Source organism: Hemibagrus wyckioides, linkage group LG02 (genome assembly GCF_019097595.1).
Source record: "Hemibagrus wyckioides isolate EC202008001 linkage group LG02, SWU_Hwy_1.0, whole genome shotgun sequence".
Classification (NCBI taxonomy): Eukaryota; Metazoa; Chordata; class Actinopteri; order Siluriformes; family Bagridae; genus Hemibagrus; species Hemibagrus wyckioides.
Window position 1 is genome coordinate 9,211,843 of NC_080711.1, and position 21,042 is coordinate 9,232,884.

Consider the following 21,042-nt stretch of genomic DNA (forward strand, 5'->3'; position numbering starts at 1 on the left):
TTTTTTTTTTTTTAACTTGACATATTAGACATTTTATTTTTGGGTGCCATGAATTCATGGCATGGCACAAGCTCTCTACACTTTGAGCAGTGTTTATGTAAACGAGAGAAAGCTTCATTTGTAAAAAATTAACAACTTGTGGCGTTGTTTGCATTTAGATTTCATTATTTCATATTTTATTAAGTGATTTGTTGTTTCTTTGTGTATAAGGTTGCTGGCCAGTTTTTATTTAGAACCCTACTGAAGACTGCAACAGTATCCACATGGAAACACAGGCATACATGTTCACACACTCGCTGTCTGGGGGCCGGGACGTGTCTGAGAGTGTGTGTCTGGGCCCAGCTTGCATCTTTCTGAGAGGGAGGAACATTGTAAGACTTTAAACACATTCACATCTCTCTGTTTTTCTCTATGTAATCATGGTTAAATGTCAAACTGGTTGTGTGTGTGTGTGTGTGTCTATTCCTCCAGACTGCTCTTTTAATATCCAATAAACATAACTGCCTTTCTGTAATTCTCTGAATTATCATTATTTAGTTTTGACCTGATTTATGTATAGAAACTCAGCACATTAAATGATGACTGTGAATTGTTTTACAGGAGCGAAAACTTGCAGATGAAGAGATAGAAGGTAGCTCATTTCTCTTACTCCTGCATTTTTTTTTGTTCTTTCTTGCGATCTCTATCCACTTCATCCACAGTAATATATTGTTGGCACTCTCAATTCACTTATAATGGAATCCCAACCTGGTTTATTGGCCAGACTGTCAATAAACATACACAATGCATGACTGTGATTCATATTCTCACCATCCACTTTATGAAAAACCTGTACACCTGCACGTGCATATGCAGTTATCCAATTAGTCAAAGATAAAATATGATAAGAGAGGTTAGAGGAACTGGGAAGATTATTGCTAACCTTCGAGGGTCCAGTTTGCGTGAGTCTGTGCCCTCAGATTCCTGTTCTTGCCAGACAGGAGTGAAATTTTATGTGGTCTTCTACAGAGATCACAACATTTCATCATGTTGATGTTTGATGTGAAGAATACCTGTAGCTCTTGACCTGTATTTACTGCTGCTACATAGTTGGCTGATTAGATATCTGAAAGTGGATGCTGAGTGTTTATCTTACTTAAGGTTTGGTATAATTGCTTCAGACTGCTAAAACTATGTTGGTAACACATTATTATTTACTACGCATTAGACATACACATTACCCATAAGTACACATTGTTTTGTTGAGGAACTTGGAAATTACACTGACCTGTTAGTTCTTCGGGAGCTCTTGGTTGCACAATTCCACACGCCTATAAAGTGTTGTAGAAATGACATTATTTACATTTACATTACTTAACATCCAGTGTCACCCAAATGAGGATGAGTTTCCCTTCTGAGCCTGGTTCCTCTCCAGGTTTCTTCCTCATACCATCTCAGAGAGTTTTTCCTTGCCACCGTCACCTCAGGCTTGCTCATTAGAGATAAATGTTAGAGATAAATAGTAAGCTATTGATTTATATTCTATGTTTCTATACTTCTGTAAGAATGCCTTAACATTTATTGATGGAAATCTCAAACTAGCCCTAGACTGAGGCATAGGTGAATTTCATCAATTTCTCTTCTCTTCTCGGTACAGGTGAAACATGTCCAGATCTGTATTTATGATAATTCTACATAATCTACAGATCTGATGGATAGACATTAGGTTGAAAAAATTAGGTTAAGTAATTTTTTTTAACTGTGTGTATTTGTGTGGGTTTCAGAGTTGCGACTGGCCTTTAGCGAGTTTGATAAGGATAAGGATGGGCTCATCAGCTGTAAAGATTTGGGCAACCTGATGCGGACCATGGGATACATGCCCACTGAGATGGAGCTGATCGAACTCAGTCAGAACATCAACATGAACCGTAAGAAACACAGAAACCTCCATTGTCTGTGTTTGTGTTTCTATATGCGTACTTCGCTTTCATATACCTTGACATCGTTTACCTTTACATGAATTGATGCATACCTGAAGTTATGTTGATTCTAATGTTTATCCTTTTTATTACACTGTCCAGTACTTTTGCGTATACAAAAATCTTGCTCTCTTTATCTGGTGCTAGTTGGAGGCCATGTTGACTTTGAGGATTTTGTGGAACTCATGGCTCCTAAGCTCTTAGCAGAGACGGCTGGAATGATTGGCCTGAAGGAGTTAAAGGAAGCATTCAGAGAGGTGAGAGGCCATTACGTCCGGATTCTATCCTGAATATTCAGCACTCTTTCATCTCACGCTTTCATTTTCGGGATTTAAAAAGCTTTTGAGAAAACATGCTAACAGTGTGTCTTTCCCACTTCATGTTTTATTGTGTGTGTGTGTGTGTGTGTGTGTGTGTAGTTTGACATGGACGGTGATGGCGCCATCACTATTGATGAGCTGAGGCATGCTATGAAGAAGCTGCTTGGGGAACACACTAACAGGAAAGAGATTGAGGCTGTGGTGAGAGAGGCTGACAATAATGGAGATGGAACAGTGGACTTTGAAGGTAAGAGTTTCCCTCTCTGTCTCTCTCTCACCCACACACACACACACACACACAGTAATGGACAGTAATGACTATATAAAATAACCAGAGAATGAAAATCTTACACTAACTAAAATTGAAACAGTTGAGGAAATGGCTTGCATTTCATTTCAAACATTAGTATCTTCATACTAATCATTGGTCATGAGGTCATTGTATATTATTAAAGAAACAGGTCAAGACAAGCTGACACTGTTACCTCATTTATGAAAACATTTGTAACAAGGCTGTACAGAGTCCCCTCATAGGAGCAGATTTGCGTAACACATTATTAATAATTTGAATAATAATGGATATATTCATTAGTAACTGTTTTATCATTGTCAGCTTCAGAGGAGCTGGAGACAAAATTACACACATAATAAAATACAGTTTCCATTCATCCCCGGTTTATTCCTAATTAGTCACAGGGATCTGCTGGAGCCTATCCCAGCACACACTGGGTGAAGGGCAGGGGTACACCCTGGACAGGTCACCAATCCATCACAGGGCTACATATAGACAGACAACCACACACACTTACTCCTATAGGCAATTTAGAATTACTAATCAACCTAATGAACATGTTTTTGGACTGTAAGAGGAAACCAGATGAGTACCCACGCAGGCACAGGGAGAACACACAGAAAGGTCCCTGCCTGCTCGAACCTGGACCTTCTTGCTGTGAGGCAACAGTGCTAACCACTAAGCCACCATGCTCCCCCCGGTTTCAATTCACAATTTACAAAATTTAAAAGATTTGTAGATTTAGAAGAAAATTCTCTCTATGAAAATGTACTGAAAGCATTTTATTTCTAAACACATATGCAGTTGAATCCAATCAAGACAGAACACTTTAGCCAGCTCTAATTGAACAAAAACACAGGATGTGTCACATGACCATGGGGAATGAGATGTACATATCCTCCTGATCGGTTGTAGGAAGTGAAACAAACATTTTTGCAGTTAAGGCTCAAAGGCTGAGGCTACAGCACAACAGCAGCAGGTCACATGATGTAAACTGTCAGTAAAGAGCCATGGCTTTCTGTTTATAGATAAATTATTAATTATTTAAACACGTTATGCTGATAGGAAGCTTGGACGAGCCTTTTAAGAAATATGTATGATTGAAAACTCTTTTCGGAAAGAGCAGAGCAGATGTGAATAGCGAATGTTCAAGATTTGTTGTTATAGTCAAAGACACATTGTATGTGAACGCCTGACGATGCTACAGTCTCTAATCAGTTCGTTGTGTGCGTGTGTGTGCGCGTGTGTGTGTGTGTGTGCATGTGTGAGTTCCTAAAAGAGGAACCAAATAATTTAAAAGGCATTTTGCTTTTCTACAAAAAGACAGATAGACAGATATCTGCATATATCTTTCCATAAAAATCCTCTATTGTCTAAATGACACGTAACATCATTCTCTGTCCTCTCAGAATTTGTCAGAATGATGTCACGAGATTAAAAACAGAAGAAAGTGAAGAGGATTTGAAGAGGTTAAACGGAACAGACAAAGAAAAGCAACACAACCACCAACAACAGACACGCAGCATTACTCATCTTGTGCCTCATTTATCAAGCTGGGATACGACCGGATTCATTCATAAATCATTCCTGTGAGAGTTTCTACCAGACATTTGTTATTCATGAAAATCCTGTACATCTGGAAAAGAAATGTACATATAAGAAGGCTGATTTATGTAAACCTCGACTTGATGATGTCAAATCATGTACAATTGCATGGATTTCTACACTTTTGTATGTGTTTTATATACATGTAGCTTATATGGATTCAACTGCAGAGTTTAAAATAAAGACAAATACAGCCAAGGACTCAATATTGTTTATCTTTATTAAGTCGCTGTATAAAACAGACTGGCTTCTGCTTTGCACTCTTTTCTAACACTGCACACCTGAATGAGGTTATATAAGTGAGATTTTTAACACTACTATGATTTTATATCTCTATATTCTATGTAATATATGGCTGTTGTAAAGAAGCATTTCTATTTAAAGACTTTAAACATTTTTATTTGTCCCCCTCTGTGTGTGTGTGTGTGTGCTTGTGTGTGGGGGTCTCTCTCTCTCTCTCTCTGTGTGTGTGGGTGGGGGGGGATCTCTCTCTCTCTCTATCTGTGTGTTTATGTGCTTGTGTGTGGGTGTCTCTCTCTCTCTCTTTCTCTGTGTGTGTGTGCTTGTGTGTGGGGGTCTCTCTCTCTCTCTCTCTCTGTGTGGGTGGGGGGGGTCTATCTTGCTCTGTGTGTGTGTGGGTGAGGATCTATCTTGCTTTCTCTCTCTCTCTCTCTCTCTCTGTGTGTGTGTGTGTGTGTGTGTGTGTGTGTGTGTGTGTGTGTGTGTGAGTGTGTGTGTGTGCGCGTGACCTGCTGCTGCGGGTGTTTTTAAATCTCTGCATTACAGATGCATGCCTGGTTTTTTTTTTCATATTCATAAACATTTTTTACAATGTAATATCTCCTAACACAGTACAACATTCTATATTAAGTTAGAGGATTCATCCTGCATTCAGAGCGATTAAGCACCCACTCCCTTCCACTGAATGAATTACTTCTGTAGTAGATAAACCTAAATTGGTAGCTGACAGCTGTGCACCCTTGAAGTATTTGTACGAATTAGGATAAACCCGTAATTTGAACAAATCCCGTTCTGTTTCAGAAAGCATGTGAAGCCACAGGGACAGTTGTTAAGGTCAGTGGTATGACTAAGAATGTGATAGATAGATAGATAGATAGATAGATAGATAGATAGATAGATAGATAGATAGATAGATAGATAGATAGATAGATAGATAGATAGATAGATAGATAGATAGATAGATAGATAGATAGATAGATAGATAGATAGATAGATAGATTATATGTATTTATATTCTGTAGCCTTACAATTTTCTCTTTACTGGAACTAAAGAGTCCAAATCTGTTCCAGCATGAGAGAACAAAGCGAGCTCCATGAAGACAAGTTGCCATGGAAGAAAACAAGTGGACTGCACAGAGCCCTGACCTCTTTCCCACTGAACATCTTTAGGATGAACTGGAACACTGACTGCACAGTTGACCTCCTCACCCATCATCAGTCCCACTCTCATTTGGTTTTATCGCTTTTTACGACACCATAACTAACTTGCAAAGAACTGAGAGAAATCTCAGGTCAAAAGTCTCATCATGCTATCACTTCATTGCTTGCCTTTGAAATTCATAGCCCCATGACACACACGTACATAAAAAATAAATCACTGTCACTTTATTGCTTGTGAGTGCTAATGTAGGGTCAGTTAGCTGGAAGGAAATGAATAATACTAATTTAGGGAAATGAAATCTGATTGAAAACCTAGACTTCCTAGAATTAATCAAATATATCCCTGTCCTCTCTCCCACCAGCTCCAGATGTATTAGTGAGCCGAGTAAGCAGCTCAGATGCTTTGCTAATGATCACATCTGTCACTGAGGTTAAGGCCCCTCTCACTCATATACAGACAGTAGTTTATCCAGTTTATCAACAACAAATTACCATCATTGTACACTTTTATGATGATGCATGTGGCATAGGTGTGTGGATCAGAGTGGATTAACTGACATGTATGAACATATATGTCGTGCACACATGATGAACATGTATTACTTGGTCCTAATGCTAAAGAATTGGGTCTGGGTATTTCCTCTGCCCAGTGTACAGTCTGCTCCAGAATTATTAGCACCCATGGAAATATGTGAAAATATATGTATGTCAAGTACACACAAAATCAAACAGGACAGAATCATATAGAGAATCATATATTGACTATATCATATACAGAATCATATATTGCAAATTTTAACTTTAACATTTTTTTAAAGTTTTCTCAACAGTGTATGTTTTTCAACAAAATGCTGGTTTTAAATATATTGGCACCCCCCTCAGAGAGAATAACAGCCCTGAGCCTATTTCAGTAATGTCTAACAATGTCAGAGACACTTGTAGTTTTAAATCTTGTTCATCTTTTCAGGATTATGAATGTGGATGCTCTTTTCAATTCAAGGTTTAGATACAATGACTTAGATGCCCTTTGCGAAATATTGATTTTTGCATGATAAGGTTATGATGACCTCAGCTCTTTCAGACAACAAATAGACATGCATAAAGGAAAGAATCATTTATAAAGCAGTTTGCATAAATATAATGCAGCTGGAGGTCTGGAGATTTAATAAAACCAACATTGTACAAAAAAATACAAACAAAATTAAAAACAACAAAAGCAATATGAATGACACAGAAATAAGCACATTTACAAAAATATATACATTTATTCATTAGTATATTTATGCACGTTGGGAACAGAAAATACACAGGGTGATAGATGATGCCAACTTTTATTTAATTCCTTCTTTTAATCCCCTAAAAATTGGCATTGATGTATAGGATTCCTTCCTCCAAATCCATATTAATTCCCAGTAATTCACCTTAATATGTGGTTCATGCAATCCAGGCTGAGTGCATGTGAGCAGGATGCATCATGTTTATTGGCAGCTATGATGGCATAACTGTTCCTGGTCACAATTTCCTAGGAAACATAATGTGGGAGTTTGATGATCTGTTAAAGGAGGATTTGTGACAAATGGAAGCTTAATTGCCCTTTTATCGGTCCAGGTTCAGTTTCTATAGTATTGTGAATATACATTATAGTCGATAAAAGTTCACTTTTGTCAAGTTTAGGCTGTAGTAGCTTAGTGGTAAAATGTTGGAGTGTTGATTGGAAGGTTTGTGTCCACAGGTCCACCAAGCTGCCACTCCTGAGCAAGGCCCTTAACCCTCAGTTGTATAAAATGAGATTTTATAAAATGTAAGTTGCTCTGGATAAGGGTGTCTGCCAAATGCCAGTGTTTAGAAAATGTGCAATATGTGTCTAATGGTTATAATCTATATATTTCGGTCAGCAGCTACTGGGACAGTTCCTTGCCAGACCAACAGAGGGGGTGCTGGCAGGCGTTTCACCATAGCCTGCTTTTTGTTTCTGTATTCCCCACGTGTGTTGTGCCACGCCCTTCCTATTGTTATGCTTTCCAGTTTCATGTCACCTGCTCCCCATTTACCCTAATTTTATTTAATTAATTTACCCTGCTTTTATTTCATCCTGCATGTGGGTCTGATTCTCTGCACGCGGGTGATCAGGACTACCCCTGAGAACCGGGTTTGATCCCTAGCTTCAGACAGTGTCTCCTGAATGTTACAATATCAATGTATAATACATACATACAGTATATACTTTAACTGGTGCATGGTTGTTGGTGCCAGATGGGCTGGTTTGAGTATTTCAGAAGCTCTTTGAACTCATAGGATTTTCACACATCTAGATATTACACATAATGGAGCAAAAAAACAACACCCGAAACACCTTGTTAATGAGAGAGATCAGAGCAGAATGATCAGACAGGGAGTCTATAGTAACTTAAATAAATAAATAAGCACTCTTACACCCATGGTGAGCAGAAAAGCATTTCAGAACACACAACACATCAAAACCTTGAGGTGGATGAGATACAACAACAGAAGATTACAACAGGTTCCTATAATAGTTTTTATACCACGTGCAATATATACATTTCAATAATCATGGCATTACATATGTGCAATATTGTATATATTTTACACCGTCCTCTGCATTTTTATTCCTAATTTAAATTTCTTTTAATGTTTGAGGGGTCCTTATTGCTGTCTAAGATTTGGCAATCTAAATTTTGTTGTGTATGTACTGAATAAAATATATAAAGTACCTTCCCTTCCCTTCCCTTGTCACTACGTTACATTATACCACAGCACATGCTGACATTTTTAATCTGATTCTACATAAGGTGTTGGGGAATTATCTTTAACATCTAGTTTTAACTGCAAGTTAAAATATAGGTATCTATATTAATGCACTCATTCTAATAGTCTCTGTGAACAATAACTAATTGAAAGGGATTGTAAAGAAACTTCTTTTAATGTTAATTTAACATTTATTGAAGGAGTCTTTTCCTCCACTTTAGGATAAAGGACTTTGTGACTTCTTCTTGTTCTGTAACCTGACCAGTTTATAAACCTTATAAACTTTAAGAGAGAAGAAAGTGCCTCATGAGGGAATGACTGTTTATAGCTGCTATAACTTAAGACATGTACATATAATAACAGCAACTAACTTGTTTTACAGATGTTCCACACCACCACATCTGTAAACATAAAAACAGATGACCTGCCCGTTTTTAAATAATAATAAAATAAATTGTTTGCATATGTCTGTCATACAAGATGAATAAAAAAAAGGCCTAGGTACATTCAGTTATCATCAAATCAACTGCGATGTGGTAAACATAACTCTGCTCCACACCAAGGGACATTACACCATCCCATTTCTGATTATTTTTTGTATAACATACATGTTTTGCTCCTTACTTAACATTTGTTAGCTTTCTCTTAATGATATTCTATAAAGACTGTGTGTAAAATATGTAATGTGAATTATTCAGAGAAGTGTGACATATAGAGGTGAATTAAACCTACAAAGAAACTAAGCTGGAGACTAACAGCCCATACTGTACGCTGACCACACACACCCTGCAGCACAGGCAGCTGGTCCATTCGGAGGACACGAGACCCGACAGACACATGCCAGAATATTGGGCTGGATTATAAACATCTGCCACAGGCCAGCTCTGTGCATGCCATCTAAAGCAAGCCAAACTTTACTCTTGTTTATTCAGGCAACATAATGAGCACAAAATCCCTGTTGATATTTCCCCAAATCTGCTGATCCTCATATGATGACAGCAGGTACTGATGGCAAGTGTCTCGACCTTGTTTTTGTGAAATGTGCCTTAAGGGAGAAAAAGGGATCATTTAACGATTAAAGCAAAGCGTTAAACAGATTATTTCTAATACTTTGTCCTATCCTGAAAAGGATTCTCAAATTACCATATTTAACAATCTTTTGTTAAAAAATGCATCAAAACATACAATGTCAATAGTAGTCTAGTGGCATATTGCTCTTAATAAGTCTAATCTTTAACCTACCAGCTCCAGGAATATTTTGTGTCTTATATGTTTTTGTTAAATTATGGCACAACACACAATAATAATAAAATAATAATAGCAATATTACAAACACTCACCACGTTTAATAGAAACACACCTTTACACCTTTTAAGTTATGCAGCTCTTCATGTGGAAGCAGCACAATGCATAAAATCACACAGATACAGGTCAAGTGCTCCAAAATATGTTCACATCAATCATCAAAAAGGATCATTATCATCTCTGCCATTTTAACCATGGCATGTTGTTGGTGCCAGACAGGATGGTTTAAGTATTTCAGAAACTGTTAATCTTGTAGGATTTTCATATACACAACAATCTTACACAGAATAGAGCAAAACAATAGAACAAAAAACATCCTGTGAGGTGACGGTCAGCAGGATGAAACCTTGCTGGTGAGAGAAACTCGTATAGCCACTCTTTATAATCATGGTGAGCAGAAAAGTCTCTCAGAATATCACACCTGGAGTTAGATGGGTTACAACCACAATAGATCACGTCAGGTTCCTCTCCGTTTAGCCAAGAACAGGAATCTGAGGCTATCATGGGTACAGACTCACCCAAACAGGACAGGTGAAGACTAGAAAAAGACTAGACCAGATGATCTTGAATTGAAAGGATTTTCAATGTTAAAAAGTGTTTATTTGAGTTACTACAGACTTCCTGTCAGCCTCTGATCAGCAAGATGTTTCCACCCACAGAGCTGGCCCTGTTTTCTTGTTTTTCACACCATTCTGTGCAAACTTGAGATTGTTGCATGTGAAAAGCCAGGAGTTTCTGAAATACTCAAACCAGCATCTTGTACCAACAACCATGCCACAGTCAAAGTCACACAGATTCATTATGATTTCTGAGAACTTGACCTGAAGCTTTTGACTTGTATCTGCATGACTTTTTGCCCAATTCTCTGTCAAAACCCAGGAACACTGTTGTGACATTAACTGTAACTCTTGACCTGTTTTTGTAGGATTTCTTGCACTGCACTGTTGCCACATGATTATAGGTGACAAATTAAAGGTAACATTTGTGGAGGGTGAAGGAAAATCTCACTTTTACCTGGGAACTGTGAAGCCATAGGGTACGATTTACCTCATTTTAAGGATAAGATGTTTCCAGATAAAAAGAAATCGACCAGATAGAATAATTCTAAACAGAAAAGTCAACCCAGACCATGTCTACAAAACAACATAACAGAGCTATAGCATAACAAAGCAAGATTTTTCCTTTAATTTGTCACCTTTTTGTACAGTTCAAAAAGACCAGAGATAAGTCTAAAGACAGAGAGCCGATGAATGACGGTCAATGATGTTGGTTTTTATTTTCTTGTTACATTATTGTAAATCAGTTCCAAAAGATGGGATTTGCCTCAGCCAAGTGGCGAGGCTTGGCATGCCACATGTCAGTCAAAAGTGGGAAAGCTTCTTGAGGTTAAAAAGAGTCTCGTCTACAAACAGCTCCTCTCACCCAGCAACGAGGACGCTCTGAATCAAGCCTTCAGTGCAGAGAGGAATCCAACAGAAAAAAGGAGAAAACCTAACAGAAGCTCTGTCCATCGTGCTATGAGTTTCATATGAGGAAAACAAGCATTATGCATACATTTTGTTTCAATGACTTGTGTATCGGTTTATTACACATGCCCTTTTCTCGTAGTGTACATTAATTTCTCATTGGAAATGGCACAGACAGACGCAAATGTAATCGTAATAAGAAGTAAATTACTTAGTTGTTTATTCAGGTTTGAAATACAAGTTTAGTGAAATGCACCCCCCAAAACCGTTGTTGTAAAACTTGATTGGCCCTTAGGACCCCACTGGCACGCTCAGTACAAAGCTGATGGTTGCAAAATAAGCCAAAAACCGTAGAACAGTTATAATACTTAATTATAAAAAGAAATGCTGACATTATTTAACACATTTAAAGTAAAATCCAAAAGAATTTGGCAGCAAATGATGAGGTCATGTAAGGCAAACCGCACCGGCACAAATGCACACGCACGTATTTTACACACACACGTGCGCGCACGCACGCGCACACACTCTCTCGCACAAGATAACGGACACTTCCTGGGTAAAAGATGACAGTTTCCTGTTCAAAAGGGCTTAGTGAAGTGGCACATTGTGATCGGCCATGTGAGGACTGAAGGAGGTAAAATTAAAAGTAGCCCTGGGTTTCTTTCCGTTCCTTGCTCGTTCTTACTCTAGTCATCACCTGCCTTCATTCCTCGCACCGATCCCTGGTTACGCATCTGTAAAGAAGACATATACACACACACACATATATATATATTGACACACAATTTGGACAATTTTAGGTCAGTATTTGTTATAGCCCAAGAGATTTGTATACACCAGTAAGTGTGCCAGGTTGAGGCTCACTGTAAGCTGCCTTAAAGAGTTTTAACAAAACATCAGTGTGAATCACCAAAGCCTTGCCATGTCTCCTACTGGCTGAGGAAAGGCAACGACTACAGACGAGGAGCATGATTTTTACTTGCTATTGCTGATGGCAAGAGGCACGCTCTTGACTGATATCAAATCGTTCTTATGAGTGCAGCTTTACAAATTGCATACATGTATAGTATTTACTGTTATTGTAGTGAAATAAAAAGGGACGTGGGGCCATGTTTCACCTGGTCCAGTTCTCGCTGTGTCTCCTCCTCCATCCTGCGGATGTCATCCATGGTCAAGTCCACCCAGCGGTCCAGCCAGCAGAACAGCTGCCGGTGAAAATTAGTAAAGAGCCTCTTCTCCTGCTGCTCGGAGACAGACAGCAAGGTAGAGCAAGATCAGGGTAGATTTTATTACGCGTGTTATTACATCATACATCTAATACACTTTAAATAGCTTTACACACAAGACATAATTCTAGATTGAGAAATGACAAAATAATAAATATTTAGAAATCAAAAGTCCTACGGAAAGTGAATAATGTAACTTCTCACTGGGCCAAAGACAAACGGAAAGGTTTATTACCTTGTGAATGAAGTTCTCCACACGGCCCTGCAGACCCCACCAGCGAAAATGCACAGTCACCAACTTATATGCAGTCATATAGGGACAGTTACTGTTATGAAGCTCTTTCTACAAACAAACAAACAAACAAATAAATAAATAAAAATAAGAAAAGCATTTCACTCATTTGGGAAACACTGTGTGTGTTGATGTAAGAGCATGTGTGTGCACACATGAGTATGTTTTTGTGTACCTTCCAGCCTGGTCCCAGTGGTCCCCTGCCAGTCTTCTCAGAATGAAACAGAGCAGGATCCTCATCTGGCTTGTAGTCCTGATAGACACATTTAAATGAACCAATAAACACATTTTTCATGGATAATTACAGAGGCTTGGATGGTTTTAACTTGTTTTAACAGAGAGAGGCGGTAGAGCTTCACATAGACCAGAAGGGAACACTCTGGTTTAAGTATGTGCCATCTGCTTAAATTTATTATTGAGATGATCCTTTTATTGAAAGGAAATTCAGTTAATAATTAGGAGAAGGGGAAAGCGTATTATATTTGTCTTTGACAGACTTAACATGTTATACAGAGGGAATAAAAATATCCAAAAATACAACAAAAGCTTTTCTGAATGTCAGCACAATATTTCAGCCTGTGGCAGGGCTATTTCTGACTTCCTTCGGCATAATGATTACCGAAAAAGTAATTGAATACTGACGTCTCAGACAGTTAAATGTGTATTCCAATACCTGCATTGTACGGTTAACCAAATCCATAACCTCATGCTGATCGAGCCCCTGTGCCTGTTTCCATTCTATTAACATTCACATGTGAAAGCAGAAGTAATTCTCTGGAGGATGTGATTATGTCACTAGTGATTACTAATCATTTACTTACACAATTAGACAAGTACTATTTTAAATTCGCCAAAGGATCTTGTTCGGCACAGAACGGCATATGGGCTTGATTTACATTACAATATGTGAAGAGCTGTCACTTGTCCAGCTCAGAGGACAAACTACTTGGCAAGAGTCAGAGTGAGTTTGCTGGCCTGCAGTAAAGTTGGAAACTGTCCCAAGTGAAGCCACATTTAAAAACATGCTTTGATTCATTTTTAATGTTGCTATATAACTGCATATTTGGACGTAAAATTAGACTGGCAATGCCAATAGTGCTCAAAAGTATTAACTTTACATTAACGATAGATTGTTAAATTATATTGGGAATAGAGAGCTATGCTAAACATTTTAAAATACAACAAACATGAATCTATTTTAATTCAGCCAAACTTGCTGATGGACTTGAGGAAAAATGGCAGATGCTGGAATTTCCTGCCTGTGATTAGGTGTGTAGGTGATTTGTTTAGAATTTATGTGGGTTAATGAATTAATAGGGAAACATTTAACTGTGGTATGATATTGAATTGAATGTCAATGATTAAACTGTGATATTGCTTCCTAAAGCCATTGTTTATAGGACATTTGAAGAGAGAGATAAAAACTTTGGCAGGGTCACTACACTAATCCTGAAGACTGAGGTGCAATGGAAAATGTTAGAAATTCATTTAATGTTTTTTGTTTTTTTAACAATGGTTATTGACTGACTTAAGTGACAAATCAGTGATTATTGTCTAATCAATAGTCTGCACTATTTCTGGTTTCACCCATAAATCCCCACTCTTAGTAACCAAATTCAGCACAGGAAGTCAGTTACAGGTCCCCAGGAAACTGAAATACAGACGAAATATGGGTTTTATCCCAGCTGGCAACAAAAAAAGCTCTTTGATAACTTCTGACTTACCGCATCGTCCACCTGAGAGCGATCGGCAATATCAATGGGCACTACTTCAGTCTCCTCCCACTCTTCAGAGGGAAGGCCATGAGGCTAGAGAGGAAACAGAGAGCGGAGGATTCTTATGTAAACTGAAAATCATCATCTGTAGTCAGCTCTACACATTCACTGAATCTCAAAGCTTACATTATCAGTTGTTCCCAAGTCAGGTTTGTGCCAGGTCTCAATCTTAATGAAAAAGTCATCTTTCATGTACTCATTCTGGGGGCAGAAAAAAGGGCAAAAGTCATCACAAACAAGCCATGATGGTTTATAAGTCATATAATACAAAATGTTAAAATAAATAAGCGACTCACTGTAACGACTGCAGAAGTGGTAATCCAGCAGAGGGAGATGAGAAGGAATGAAAGAAGAAATACAATTACTTGCAGGTTATTATAGACTCAATTTACTGTATATCTGGGTCTATTTCTTCTGAGCAATGTGAATCAATATATTAAAGCAAGACCTGTAAATGTGGATGTTTAACATGACACATTTTTGACATTTTGTGATAAATCATCATATCTAGCTTCTTCAAGAACACGCAGATAATATCAGCACCTAAATAATACTGACTGGAAATACTTTTAAAGTCAGCCACTTTAAACAGGTCGTTTGACCTTTCCTTGTTTTCCATTATAGTGTGTGTGTTTGTTGAACACACTGTTAAAAACAGTAAATAAAAAACTGAAAGATTTTATATTTAGGGTGTGACCCAAATCCAAATTGCAAGCTAATACACTAGTGTTTACACTGACGCACTTATTCAACTGAAAAAGTTGAAAGTGTGGAACAGCTTTATTTACATTGTAAAAACGAGGGGCGGGGCTATGAGGCACTGATGCTTTACAGATAACACTACCCTTCTAAAATTTTAGACAGAAGAGTACATAGTGCTTAGTATTTAGGACACAAAGTCCTTTAGTGAAAAAGTTAAGAGAACAAATAATCAGAGATGAAGAAAATATTAAGCTACAATGCAATATAAATACTACAAATGATTCACATGTGCCTTTTACTTTTACTGTATCTAACCAAATATCTCCCTGTGGAACAGGGTTCAATTCTGCAGCATTAAAAATATGAATGTGTTCAATACACACAGGTATGGAACCACTACATGATCTATCATCACATCTAATATTTAACAAGATTTGTAAAATACTGACTGGTACGGCAGTAAGGATAGGCGTTCCAGGCTTTCTCGTGAAACACCAGTGCTCCTTCTGGGGCAACCATCTGAATAAAGGTGGGCACCTTGCTGCAAAACAAGGAAGAACCGTTTACCTCTTCAGGTACATTCAAAGAAAAATCATTTTCAATTTGTGTACCGGGTATTAAGACAATCCTAAAAAAAAAAATAACGTTAAGTTAAAAGATTATTAACACAAGTGACGGTTTTGTCATGACCACATCAATCTGCTGGCCTGATGTGTAAAAGGAGGTGTGAGATATGTGACAGTTCAAACCAAAATGTGAAGAAGAATGCACAAAGATTGGCCAAGCAACCTGGCAGAGTTCGAACAGATGTCGAAAAGATTTAGAGAGGAATTACTGAGTGGATCCAAAAGCTACACAGGGGATGTGTAAAAGAGCTGGAGGCAAACTGTGACCATCCAAAGAACATTAATCACATTCGGTTTTATGTGCATTGATAATATCTTAACATACGTTATCTAACCTATTTGGTTACAATTCTAGAAATCCTTGTGGGGTGCACAAACCTTCACAATCATTGGTAATCCCAGGTCTAAGGAAGTCAGAAAGTTCTCAGACCTTTTGCAGCGAGAAACATTTTAATGTTAGATTCATGAACCCAATTGTTTTGCGCCTGTATTGAACTCAATCAACCAGTTCAACAGGCCACTAACTAGGAGTTCCGTCACAAAAATCCTAGCGTTTTAGGTTATGTTATTGTTCAGCTGCAGTCACCATGTTCAGGAAACATATTATTATTATTAGTACTATTAATAACATTACAAGAAGTGAACACAAATATAACTAGAAGTGAATATGACTCACCTTACTTCAGAAAAGAATAATCAGTACTTTAACAAATCAGACAAAAAGATTGTGAGCCTTGTGCTGTACTCACCACCCAAACCTCTGACTCCACATAAACATTTTAATCTTATATACAAACGCTCCCCTATTCAGGAAATCACGCCAATACATTAAGAGCACAGAAGTCTAAAGTCTTTTCGGGGCAGGTAAACAATCCCAGGGTGTTATCATTATGTTGAGGGCAAGTCAATATCAGTATTGTTTGCTAATGTTAGCAATACTTGTTGCCTGAATAAAGTTCCTAGTTATCCCAAAGACATGGCTACGAGGCAGGATGACATTGAGGCTGAGATGCACTGCTGCTTGCTGAAGATGTTTACTTAAGCGTGTTCCGGGGGAGTGAATTATCAAAACAAAAAGAAAATTCATTTCAGAATGAAGCACAGACGTGAAAACAATGATGCAGCCATTCCTCTATTCGGTTCTAAAACCAGCACTTTTTTATTTATACAGTAAATCTGAGGACATGCAAATAAAATGTAGCTAAAAAATGAGCTACTGTCAAGCAATCTGCCGAATGTATATATATATATATATATATATATATATTTATTTATTTATAAATAAATAAATAAATAAATAAATAAATAAATAAATGAGGGATAATAAAAGGTCGCTTTTTGTTTTGTATTTAGTTCCACATATCAGATATTTGCATACAGTCCACAAGACAAATAACTGAATTCACACAAATGAACCAGTTCTAAAGTTTACTAATGCTCGATTCCTTCCACTGTTCTTCAGAAAAATCCTCCAGGTCCTGCAAATTCTTTGCTTTTGCCTCCAACAAACTGATTCTGACTTTCCAACAAACAGCTAATATGATGTTTAGATCAGTCTTTTCACACTGAGGACATTCACTGATTCTCAAGAAGGCCACACCTTGTTACAGAGGCAGGGGGGTGTAAACTTTTGAACAGGATGATTGATGGAAATTGTTATCATCTTGTTCATCTGATTTTGTTTTTTTTCCATGTAGTACTGCCCTTCAGAAGCAACATAAGATATACTATATTGCCAAAAGTTTTGGGACACCCCTCCATATCATTGAATTCAGGTGTTGTTTTTCAGGGGTTGGGCTCGGCCCATTAGTTCCAGTGAAAGGAACTCTTAATGCTTCAGCATACCAAGACATTTTGGACAATTTCATGCTCCCAACTTTGTGGGAACAGTTTGGAGATAACCCCCTTCCTGTTCCAACATGGCTGCACACCAGTGCACGAAGCAAGGTCCATAAAGACATGGATGAGTGAGTTTGGTGTGGAGGAACTTCAGAGACCTGACCTCAATCTGATAGAACATATTTGGGATGAATTAGAGCGGAGACTGTGAGCCAGGCCTTCTCGTCCAACATCAGGGCCTGACCTCACTAACGCGCATCTAGAGGAATGGTCAAACATTCCCATAAACACACTCCAAAACTTTGTGGAAAGCCTTCCCAGAAGAGTTGTAGCTGTTATAGCTACAAAGTGCGGGCCAACTCCATATTAAATTCATGTGCATGTAAAGGCAGACGTCCCAAAACATTTGGCAATATAGTGTATGTGTTTCCCAGAAGGCAAAATAATAATTTGAACCAATCATCTGGTTCAAAATTTTACACCCGCCTGGCTCTAAATCTGAAGTGTTGCCTTATTGAGCATCAGTGAGCTTCGGTAATAGTTGTGTACGAGTCCATCAGTCATCCTCAGTGTGAAAAGATGGAACTCAAAATCATATAGCCTCTGTTGGAAAGGAGTCAAATATGCAGAAGACACTGGAAAAATACAGAAATGTGTAGGACTGAAGAACACTGGACAGTTTACATGCTCGGGACAAACAAGTGACTCAGGAACAATCATCATAACAACACCACCACAGCTGCTGATCATCCAGGTAACAGCACACAGGATTAAGATTAATGTGTATGTAAACTTTTGATTATTTTGTCTAGTGGACTGTATGTAAACATCTGTTTCAGACCCCACTTGCAGAAGGTATGAAGTATTTAATTCAACCACATTAACATGAGAAAAGTTTCCTCTTAAGCCTACTCTAATACTACAAGAGTGTACAAATTTTCCTCAGGGATGCTGAAGAGAGTTGTACGTACCTGTGTATGTGGTAGATTTTGTGGGTGTATTGGCCCTTCTCCCCTTCTTTCTCGTACGGTTCATTTCGGAGGACTTCAATCCCCTCACCTCCTCCTGTGTTGTTCTTACTGGCCTCTGCAACCGAGTACAGCTGGCCAACCTGGTACTGATGGGGATTACACAAGCAAATAATGTCAAGGAACCGCAACCACACGACTATTTTAAATATGAAGTGCACAAGAACACAGATAAGAGAGGCTGCCTTTGAGGGGCCAAAAGAACACGGTTTCACAATCTTGACTCGATGTAATGAATCAGTGTTTTCCATCCTATTGCACCCATGTTAAATTCATCATTCCATGGTTAGGTTGTTATTTAGAAGATGTGTTGAGTCAGAGGTGTTACACAGTACATCAGATACTGGAGTAAACACTGTAAATTGAAGACATCACAGAGCTATCTATCTATCTGAATGCAGCCAAAATGGTCTGATATAAAGGTCTAAATCGGTGCAGTGATTGTGAATTTTAACTTACCTCTTCTACTGAGCATGGCAACACCACTTGACTGAAAAGGAGATAAACAGAAATAAACAGATCATTTGTTAAGACTTCGGCTAGCTAAACATTGACCATTGCTTGTTTTCCCACCCGCATTCAGATCAGTCCCGCCTCCTGTGTCGGGATTGGTTCATATTTTTATCTTCGCAGCCAATCCGAAATTTACAAAATGATTTTATGAGCTGACTGACTGCGGGTATAAACTATTGGCCAATCCCAAGACAAGCTGCGCTATTTCCCAGAATACGGGTACATTATAAATTATCCCGGCCACTCCAACGCCTTGCTCCAGTACCCGGTGTGAAGCCGCTTTTCCGCCCCGTTAGCTGGTTAAGCTACCTAACCTTATTTATTTCCGTTACTCCAATAGGAGCGCGGTGTAAATGGGATCATCTGTAAACCGGATCTTGTGTTTGTCGCGGTTTGATAAAACTGCGTCAGCAGAATATATCTAACGGATGAATTTTACTAACGTTGTTTTAGCCAGGTTTAGCCAGCAGGCTAAATCTCTCATCCCAATGCTAATGCTAGCGCAGGACAAATAATTGGCCCCCCTTCCTCCCCACACCCCCAATCACCGACTCGCATTCATTCTTATGTAACCAGGAGCTTGGAATAAAAGAGAAAACGGCGCCTGCTTATTTATCGAAGATATACAGTTCATATTTCTGTAAAATGGAAAACGAGAGTCACTCACTATTCTTTGACGAGTACCATGCCGAAGCCGCACAGAACCGTACATCCAACAAGAAGCTCTCGGTCGGCGGAAATTGGACAGTCTCGCGTTGGCTTGTGTCATCAGGAAAGTGGGCGGGGCTTACAGGGTCAGGGGGGCTAAAAAGAGTCGTGTATATAAAGTACTGGTGCTGCATTAGTCAGTATGATAATATACACATGTCTCGGTAACTAACAGCCACAATCGCAGCAATCTCTCAGCCTCCATCTACCCAGCTGAAGGTTCCATAAAGAAACCATTAACAGCACCATCAGTGTGTGTGTGTGTGTGTGTGAGAGCTTGCCATGGTTTTTGAGTAGGGTGCCAGAGGCTTAGCTAGGGGGGATAAGTAAATAAATAAATAACATTGTGGATTATCGCATCCATTCGTAGGAGGAACACAAAGTTCTGCCACAAAATTGGAAGCACATAATTGCATAGAATGTTGTATATATAGCATTGCATGTAAACTATGTTGCCAAAATTTCCACACCAAACTCACTCATCCATGTCTTTATGGACCTTGCTTTGTGCACTGGTGCGCAGTCATGTTGGAACAGGGAGGGGTCATCCCCAAACTGTTCCCACAAAGTATGGGCATGAAATTGTCCAAAATGTCTTGGTATGCTGAAGCAATAAGAGTTTGTTTTACTGGAACTAAAATGGGCCAAGCCCAACCCCTGAAAAACAACACCTGAAATCAAAAATTTGGAGGGGTGTCCCAAAACTTTTGGCAATATAGTGTATGTCTTTGTATGCTTGGCACATAAATTTCCTTTCACAGGATTTAAGTGGCCCAAAATTGTTCTAAGAGAGGTTCATGTTTGGTGTGGTGGTATTGTGGTGGTTTCTTTCCAGTGATGGATGGGGTTGAACAGATGAGCTACAGTCTGCAATTGTACACTTATAAACAGCATGTTAGTGCAAGTCGAATACAAAACATTATGGTGCACAAATTCAACCTTAATTAGAGGTGACTATATTTTGACTTTACAATGGTTTACAAAGACTTTACAATGTCTTGTATTTCCTGATCCATGGGATATGTGTGTGTCCTGACATTCCTGGGAACTTGTGGGTGATATTTACTATAGGTATTTTATGAAAGAATTTAGTCTATTTCAGTTGAACCCTGGTTTATTTAGGCAGGTGAGGCAGAAAGTTAAGTTAGTAGCCTTTATTTGTCACATATACATCACTGCACAGTAAAATTCTTTCTTTGCATATCCCATCCTTGGGG

General features: G+C 38.5%; 2 protein-coding genes across 2 annotated transcripts; one reads left to right on the forward strand and one right to left on the reverse strand.

Annotated features, from left to right (window-relative positions):
• The first annotated feature begins 217 nt into the window (after positions 1-217).
• cabp5b (calcium binding protein 5b) lies at positions 218-4,244 on the forward strand. Its single transcript, XM_058374228.1, has 6 exons — positions 218-371; positions 601-631; positions 1,764-1,907; positions 2,106-2,215; positions 2,378-2,525; positions 3,980-4,244. The coding sequence occupies exons 1-6, from the start codon at positions 264-266 to the stop codon at positions 4,006-4,008; spliced, it is 570 nt and encodes a 189-aa protein (XP_058230211.1). The 5' UTR covers positions 218-263; the 3' UTR covers positions 4,009-4,244.
• Positions 4,245-10,898: 6,654 nt separating this feature from the next.
• pitpnbl (phosphatidylinositol transfer protein, beta, like) lies at positions 10,899-19,919 on the reverse strand. Its single transcript, XM_058373098.1, has 11 exons — positions 19,785-19,919; positions 19,064-19,094; positions 18,548-18,693; positions 15,561-15,652; positions 14,706-14,713; positions 14,536-14,610; positions 14,359-14,442; positions 12,810-12,887; positions 12,578-12,685; positions 12,235-12,357; positions 10,899-11,850 (listed from the first exon to the last, which is right to left on the reverse strand). The coding sequence occupies exons 1-11, from the start codon at positions 19,802-19,804 to the stop codon at positions 11,803-11,805; spliced, it is 813 nt and encodes a 270-aa protein (XP_058229081.1). The 5' UTR covers positions 19,805-19,919; the 3' UTR covers positions 10,899-11,802.
• Positions 19,920-21,042: the final 1,123 nt, after the last annotated feature.